The 8713-nt window shown below is 39.8% G+C and overlaps 1 protein-coding gene across 2 annotated transcripts; it reads left to right on the top strand.

The window, feature by feature from the left end:
* The first annotated feature begins 304 nt into the window (after positions 1–304).
* LOC110080319 (E3 ubiquitin-protein ligase RNF113A) lies at positions 305–8519 on the top strand. Of its 2 annotated transcripts, XM_073004044.2 has the most exons (10): positions 305–456; positions 1031–1107; positions 1209–1313; positions 1792–1899; positions 2286–2395; positions 2951–3057; positions 4185–4274; positions 6575–6668; positions 7046–7152; positions 8365–8519. In XM_073004044.2, exons 1-10 carry the CDS (start codon positions 357–359, stop codon positions 8433–8435), a joined length of 969 nt encoding a protein of 322 aa, XP_072860145.2. In that variant the 5' UTR covers positions 305–356; the 3' UTR covers positions 8436–8519. The 2 variants fall into 2 exon arrangements, with proteins under 2 accessions (XP_072860145.2, XP_072860146.2); XM_073004045.2 differs by lacking the exon at positions 1031–1107 and having other exon boundaries at positions 321–456.
* The last annotated feature ends 194 nt before the right edge of the window (positions 8520–8713 follow it).

Raw genomic sequence — 8713 nt, 5'->3', positions numbered from 1 at the left:
CACATCAGCTGTTCAACGCTGAGCTCAGATTTCTTTTTCCCACCAACTGCATTTACAGTGGCTTTCGGAGACCGGAGTTAGAAGAAGGAAAAGCTCCTGGTTTGTTTGCTTGCTTGTTTTGTTTTGAACTGGGGGAAGAGGCAGCTAACCGCTCAGAGCCAGGCGAGACCCTCCTAATATTCTCGCCATCCCAGGAGCGGGTACAAAATGTATACCTGACTAAACTCTGACCGGGTCCGCCAGTCGGACTCTATTGGAGGAAGGCTTCTACAACAGAGACGGAAGGGGATAGAGCGCCGCACGTCGTTGGAGGCCAGCGCGCCTTCCTTCCGTTTCCGTTTGGAGGACAAACCATAATGGCGGATGCCGAGCCTGTGTGCAGCTTTCTTTTCAAGAAGCGTCGTCCTGTGCCTGGGAGGGGGCAGCGTAAGAGGCCAGGCAGTGACCAGGAGGCCGGTGAGAAATTTGGCTAATTCCTCTGACCTGGGGCAGCCTGAAGTTGCCTGACGGCTCAGTCAATATCTGCAGCCCCCCTGCCATCTCTCTCCTCCGTGGCAGTCCGTTATAGACTTGGGAAGGGGGAAATGGCTGCTGGGCGGTCTATCCTCGTAATACCTGGCCCCCCGTATGTGGACGGCTGTCCCCCGCGTCCTTATAGATATACCTAGAAAAGCCGGGTGCTCTTTGCCTCAGGGAGGAGACATAACGGGCAGTTTGCATTCCTGAACTTACTGTGAGAACTGCAAAAACGATACGTGGCTTCCTGAACAAATTTACTCACACCTCTTCGTTTGGAATCCTGTTGGTAGGCTCTTCTAGTGTAGACGCATTGAATCGACAGGATTTTCCTAAGTGTTAAGTCCCCATTTGCCAGATGAGGCTGACTTAAAGCTAGCAGTTGGATTTAGATCAGAGGGTCTTTTGATTTAATACGATTCAAAGCCTGTGGTCTGAAAGGGGAGTTACAACAGAGGTGAATGGGCTACGTAGTTGGTTGTGTAATAATGGAGTTTCCCATTTTGCCCGACAGGGAGCAGTAGCGATGAAGGCAGTACTGTGGTCAGGAAGGAGAGACGCAAGGACATCCCCAACCCCATGATTCAGAAGGTGATGGATATTTTATTAGTCTGTCCAAGTACACATGGAGATGTATCCTTGGAACATTTCTCAGTCTAAACTTAATTCTCCCTGATTCTCTTATCTCCCAGACTAAAAAGCCTGTGAAGGATAATGCCTCGTTTGGATCAAGCAGTAGTGACGATGAGAGTAAACCTGAAGGAATTGGAGTTTCTTATAAGTCTACACGATCGGCGGTATGGATGTTTTAAAAGACAGTGAGACAGCAGTTTAGATGATTTCCAGTAGATTGACTGAAGTTTTGTCTCCAATATTAGGCTAAATGATTTATTGCACACAATAAGAAAATAAGGTGATTAGCAGCTTTGCTGGCCAAATTTGTAGTAACTGAGATGTTGATATGCACATGTTTATGCACTTTATCTCATTAGTAGCTCACAGGGTGCAACAGGCAATTGGTTGTACTCCAAGCCCATATTGGGCATCTTATTCTGCTCTCCAGATGATACTGGTTTGTGGTAGTTTCTAGCTGGGGTTCTAAGGAGAAAGGAAAGATAATCCTGACACCTTGATTTCTGCTCACCCATACATTAGAAACAACACAGCAGTTCTGATGTATTATTGTAATAACTGGTAATTATAAAAATAGTATTGTATTTTCTTAGCCTTTTTCACTTTCCTTTCTGCTCTACCAAAACAGTTCTCATATTTTAGAAACCTGTAGGTCCAGAGGACATGGGAGCCACAGCTATATATGAACTGGACACAGAGAAAGAGAAAGATGCTCAAGCCATCTTTGAACGTAGTCAGGAAATCCAGAAGGTGAATGTCAAGTATTCTAACTCTGCTTGTTTTTCTGTTTGTTTGCTTGCTTGTTCTGCAATTTTTCAAAACTCATGGGGTGTATTACTAACCTGCATTATATTTTTCATTCCATTCTCTTGTTTATCTGCTGCAAGGGTTCTCCTTATAATTATTTGTATCACATCCAACCTCTCTTAGAATTTCTTCACCTTATCACATACAGCATTACTTTTATTTTTAACTTTATTGCTGTGCTTCACTGTGCATCCACACCAGTTTTGTACTATAATCCATGCTGTATTTTCTTTCACTCTTGTGATTCATGCGTAAGGATTAACACATGAAAAGGAGGCAGCTCCAGTATCAACCAGCCTTTCTAATGACCCCTCCCCTTCTTTGCTCAGGAACTCAGAGGAAAGGAAGATGATAAAATTTACCGTGGGATCAATAATTATCAGAAGTATGTGAAGCCAAAAGATACATCCATGGGGAATGCCTCCTCAGGCATGGTAAGGTAAGGTAGCCCTGTTGACCTCATCCCATCAAAAAATAAAGATTATAAGGTGGCTCTGTGTGCATTTAATGCATCAGGATACTTTACCAATTTCATTGTTATGCCTGCATAGTTTTTAAAATTAATGTTTGTCTTATTTTTGAATGGTCCATAGTTTTGCCAAAAACTCCTCCAGTTACTTTGTGCAGTTACTCTTAACAGACTTGAAGTGTTGTGATCTATCTGGCTGATACACATATACTTTGATATCCCTGTATTTTCTTCTTGTTTACATTAAAAATGAAATATAGCTGTATATTTAAAGTGAGGATATGAAAATGCCAGAGGGTACAAAAAGAGCAACTAGTAATGTGGGATCTAAAAAAAAAAAAAAAAAAGCAGTTTAACATGTTTTATAATGCAACTTCCCCCTATGTATCAAAATAATTTTTTCCCTTAAAATCTTACTACTTCAGAAAACCCATTTTCCCCTAACTGTTTTCTAATCTCTTTGTTACATCTTAACCTCTTCCTAACACACTGGCAACTGTTTTAATCTTGTACTCCTTGTTTCAGGAAGGGACCTATAAGAGCCCCAGAGCATCTCAGGGCCACTGTGCGGTGGGACTACCAACCTGATATCTGTAAAGACTACAAGGAAACTGGATTTTGTGGCTTTGGAGGTGAATAGCTCTTGTATATACATCTCTACCCCGAGATCTATATTGTGCTGTACCCTACCAAGAGAATACAGTGGTGCCTCGCATAACGTTTGCTTCGTTTAACGTTTTTTTCGCTTAACGTTTATTTTTTCAGAGTCAGATTGTGCTTCGTATAACGTTTTTCCCTATGGGCGATTTTCGCATAGCGTTTTTGGGACCATGCTTCGCTTAACGTTTTTTGTTTTAGGTCCCCTGCTTCACTTAACGATGTTTTTGTTTTCAATTTAAAAAGTGTCTTAGAAGGGTCCAAAACGGTTCTAAATGCTTGGATTCGTTAGAGGACCCCTTAAGTCATGTGCAAACCTGATTTGGCTTTGATCTGACGTTTCGTTAATTTTTTGTGAATTTTTGTTTTTTGGCCCATAGGAACCAATGGACCTGTCAAAATCTGACAGCTCCATGCTTTCCTATGGGGGAGAAAACAATTTACAAAAAATTAACGAAAGTTCAGATCAAAGCCAAATCAGGTTTGCACACAACTTAGGGGGTCCTCTAACGAACCCAAGAATTTAGAACAGTTGCTGAGTCTTCATTAATTTTTTGTGAATTTTTTCTTCCCCCATAGGAAATAATGGAGCTGTCAGATTTTGACAGCTGTCAAAAGTTGGGGGAAAAAAATTCACCATTAATTAACGAAAAGTCAGATCAAAGCCAAATTAACTTTTGCATCCGTTTTAGAGGGTACAGAAGCTAATCCAAGCCTTTAAAACCATTTTTGACCCTTTTATGACACACTTAATTTTGCAAAAATTGACTTCGCAAAGCCATTGAAACGTATTGAGTCAGCTACAATACATTCCAATGGAGGATACATTGTATCGTTTAACGATGTTTCCTATGGGTTTTTTCGCTTAAGGACGGCAATCCGTGCCTATTGGAACGGATTAACCGGTTTCCAATGCATCTCTATGGGAAATGGTGTTTCGCATAACGATGTTTCGCATAACGTTTTTTTTTTGAACCAATTAAAAACGTTATGCGAGGCACCACTGTATTTGGTTAAGGATTTCTGCTTCCATGTATATAGGGGTGGTTGGCAGTCAGAGAGAAATGGTTGAGAAACACTTTAATCTGTTTCCTTCTCCTAGACAGCTGCAAATTTCTTCATGACAGATCAGATTACAAGCATGGCTGGCAAATCGAGCGAGAGCTGGATGAAGGACGCTATGGAGTTAATGGTATAATTTCCTCCTTTCTGCAGTTGTTTTGGTGTTATTCTGCAACTTAAATAGTTTTTATAGAGGAGTAGAGACTATATCAGATTTGTGTACTGGGTACTGGGCCCCATCTTCTCTCAGGATGTCAATGAGAGTGGGTAGCCCTTTGTGACTCTTAAGGTGTGACCAGAAAAAATCTTGAAAAAACTGGAGTCTTTGTATGTGAGGAGGCATATACTGAGCGCACACAGAACTTGTATTTTTCAGTGGAATCATGTGAAGTGTACAATAATTTGCTTGTGGATTCTTGACTGTAGGCCAGTAGCTCTGTGTACTTTCATGTTACTGGTGCTATGATGTGTAGGTCTGGACAGAGTTGGTTAATCGCTTAGTACAGCAGGTCAGTCCTTGCTCTTCTTTCTGAAGTCCTTGAAAGTATACATTTAATCTTCTACTAAGTCTCAAGCTGCTCAACCTTGACCTAGATGAATGCAGTGGCATTTTGGAGCTCTTGCATATTTTGATCTTGTTCTAGGCCATGACTTCTACCTTCTTGGTAAAAGATATTTCAGTTTCCTTGTCAGAGCTGTCAGTTTTGGACCCAAAGGAGCTAAAGCTGCAGACCAGTCTTCCTGGAGCTCCGGTTTCTTGCTGCTGCAGCAGATCTCTAATTGGTTGATCAGTTAGGAGGTTCCATTTGCCAATTCAGTGCCTCCTGCCACCTTTTGGGCCCCCAGCCCAGCCCTTGGAGCTGCCATCTTTAGTGCAGCAGGGCTGTCACTTTGGACGGGAAGATTGGAAGGGAGCATTTTACGAGAAAACAAGAGGCAAGGCTGAAATCAAAGAATTTAATGTGCTCTTTTTGCATTGCTGTATAACATTATTTTCTACTGTTTGGTTCTACTGTCATGGTAAAGTTACTTCAGTAGTTGATGCTTTTTTAAAAAAAAACAGTGGACCTTTTCAGTTATATTGCTATGTTGTACACTATACCAAGGCAAATATTTTCCCCTGACTTAAATGAGCAAATTGACTATGAGGTGGAGTGATGTGCCACTGTGCAAATGACATCCAACACTGTTTTTACATTTGAGTCAGATAAAGCAGTAGAAGTGCTGAATGGGTAATGGCCTGAATAAAGAAGTAACTTGAAGCTTAGTCCAGATAAGACAGGACGTACCATTGGTAGGTACTTGATCTAGCTTATCAAGGAAAATTGAGCTTGCTCCAGATGAGTTTGCATTAAAAGCACAGCATCTTCTAGGTCCAGTGTTGACAGCCTTTGATGTCAGTTACTTAAGCTCTAGTATCTTCCACTAGCTTTAGGCAGATATAGCCATGCCTAGACAGTGAGCGAGCTTGTCTATGGTCACTTATCCTAAACTTTCAGCTTAGATAACTCTAATGCATTATATGTAGGTACATTACTGAAGACCATTTCGAAAACTCTGCTAGTTTAAAATAGAACTTGCAAATTTTTTGACAAGTAGATACTCTATATTTGGTTGATTTAAGAGATATCATAATTGATTCCTGGTCAATTTCCATATACAGCTCAAGCACTGGGGGTGCTTATATTTAAAGCTCAGCAAGATACGTGGAGGAATGCCTCAGATATGAGGCAAATGGTGATGGAGAATAGGGCCTTGCTAATGGTGGTGAGATTATGACATTTTCTCCCAAGAAAATTTTCCTGGCTTTTCATTAATCTACAATTATTTTACTATTGCTTATCTTCCCTCGATTTTTATAGCTACATAAAGAATTGATTTAATATATATTACATGCGCATGATTAAACATAATTGTTTTCAAACTAAGCTATGTGCATATGTGCTTTTTTTATGTGGAAAAATGTTGCACGGTTAAGAGATCTAAGCAGGACTGTCAGTTTACCAATGGTTCTTTAAATTGGTTTTTAATTGTGTTATTATCTTGCAGCATTCTTACTTTGTATGTTGCCCTGAGGGTATCTACAGTATATTAAACACCATAGAAAATGCAAATAGATGGTGGCTCGGGCACGTTTTGAAGTTGTTTCAGTGGTTTGGTGAAGCTGGAGCAATAAACACAGCTCTTCTCTTCTGCATCTGCTAATAGCAGCATGTAGGAGGATGAAGAAAGCAGATGGCCTGAGTGGGCAGATCAATTTCCTCATTAAGCCTGATATTTTTCCTTCTATATATGCTGATGACTTTAGATGTACCTAGATATTGAAGACTGCCTATTTTTGGCAGGAATAGCTTCCAACATTGAGTGGGCAGAAGGGAGGTCACACGTTATAGACGGCAGAAACAAGTGAACATTTTTTATCTTGTGCAGATGATGAAAACTATGAGGTGAGCAGTGATGAGGAAGACCTGCCCTTCAAGTGTTTCATCTGCAGAAACTCTTTCAAGAACCCTGTGGTGACCAAGTAAGATGTCTGGGGACTTAGGATCCCGTTTTCAAACCAAGTTATGTGCATGTATGATTAGTTTTTAATGTGGCAAAACCTTGCATGGTTGAGATCCAAGCAGGGCTGCCACTTTACCAGTGGTTCTTTAAAAATACTGAAAGCACGCATGCACAACTCAGTATTGAGCAGAGGTAGCCTCCTAAGGACTTCTAAGCTCCAAATGTTTAAAATTGTGTTATATAATATTACTAGTAACAGTCTGAAGTTGCCACAAAGTGGATATAATTCGGTCAAAAGCTAGTCCCAAAATCTTAAATAGAAGCCCTGCTTGTGATACAGTAGTTCTACGCTAAAGTTTGCTGGATCTGACTGACTTTTATGTATATTTTTCTCAGGTGTAAACACTACTTCTGTGAGAGCTGTGCTCTGCAACATTATCGCAAGTCTCAGCGTTGTTATGTATGTGACAAACAAACAAATGGAGTCTTCAACCCAGCCAAAGGTAATCTTGTCCTAACTGGATTTCTTAACTTGGGTGGTCAAGATAGTGGAAAGATATAATGTGCTATGGCACAATTAGCTAGGTACCCTTTCCTAATTACAGTTTGATGTCTAGCAGCCACTCAAAGGCTGAGAGATAAAAGTACTTCGAAAAAGAACTTAACAATAAGTAATGATTTACATGGGAGTGTGTGTTTTAGGGAATAATATACTATGTTACTAACTGTAATTATTGGAGTGGCATATAGATTCAATTTAATACCACCTAAAAATAGTGGGTTGTAGCCCTGACATGATTATTGGAGGTCATGTGTGATCAAAGACTTAACACAGTAACTGCCACAGGTTACTGGTATACAACCTAGTAGTCTTTCTTTGTTGCATGAAACTGAGAAAGATGTGATGTCAGAAAAAATGAAAATCTACCCTGACAACAGGAATTAAAAAAATAAAAAGTCTTTTTATTTTTCTTCTGATAGCTGAGTTTGTGAGAACAGAAAAATGATGACATTGATACATTTAGGAAGACTACAGGGAGATTATTGTAATATTTTCCTCCAGTTAAAGAGGATGAGGTTTTCTTTTTGAATTTTGAACACAAACAGAAAATTCAGGTGAAAGAAAAAAAAATCAGTCTCCTCCTCTATGTTCCAGAATGTTATACTTTGATATAGACATGAAGAGTGTGGGACGGAGGCCCACTTCTGTATATGGCTTTTTGAATTTGGCTTCAAGGAGCACCTAACATGAAACAACAGGCATTTCAAAACTGTATTCTTCCCTTTGGAAGGCCTTTCTGTCGCTGCTGATTTTATAATTTTTTTTCTTACAGAGGAAAAGCTATGCCACAAAAAGTTTCAGCTATTCAAGGCAGTGGCAGGAGCCTGGTACACCTTATAAATTCCTCAAATATTTCTCTAATTCTATTCTGCAGGAATTTGTAAAGAACAATTAAACTCACATATGAATTTAATTCTAAAACTGAATGCAAGCATTAAGAGTGAAGATAAAATTAAAATAGGTGGTTGAGGAAAAGAGTGCTCTAAGGAGTTATCTGCCCCATACACAAGAGAATGTGTCTGCTTTCCTTAGTCAGGAATTCATATACCTGTAAACACCAAGGAAACATGTTTTGCTCTTTTATTTCTTGTCGGGACTGCCATACTGTGAAGTGTTAACTTTATTTTTTGTTTGTTTGTTGTTGCTTTTACAGAGTTGATAGCAAGGCTGGAAAAACATAAGGCTGAAGCAGGCAGTCCAGATGATGCTGAAGAACCAGAGTAGTATTGCCATGCCATCACTTCTTCCCCTTTCCAAAAGCTAGTTCTGTAGCTTAATAAATCTTTTATTAGTTTCATTTGTAGAAAATGAATTAGTGTTTGGTGTTTCCATGTTTGGTGTTTCCACATGAAGGCTTTAGGTGACAGATGAGTAAGATGTGACCTTCCAATGCACACTCCAATTTTTTTAGGGTCAAAGTCCACTTGTTTTAATTGAATTTGAATAAATCCCTGCTCAGCCATGGAAACTCACTGGAGGTATGGAACTGGTAAAACCACTCC

Source organism: Pogona vitticeps, chromosome 6 (assembly GCF_051106095.1).
Source record: "Pogona vitticeps strain Pit_001003342236 chromosome 6, PviZW2.1, whole genome shotgun sequence".
Taxonomy (NCBI): Eukaryota; Metazoa; Chordata; class Lepidosauria; order Squamata; family Agamidae; genus Pogona; species Pogona vitticeps.
The sequence above is the reverse complement of the archived record's forward strand: the minus strand, read 5'-3'. Positions and strand labels throughout refer to the sequence as shown.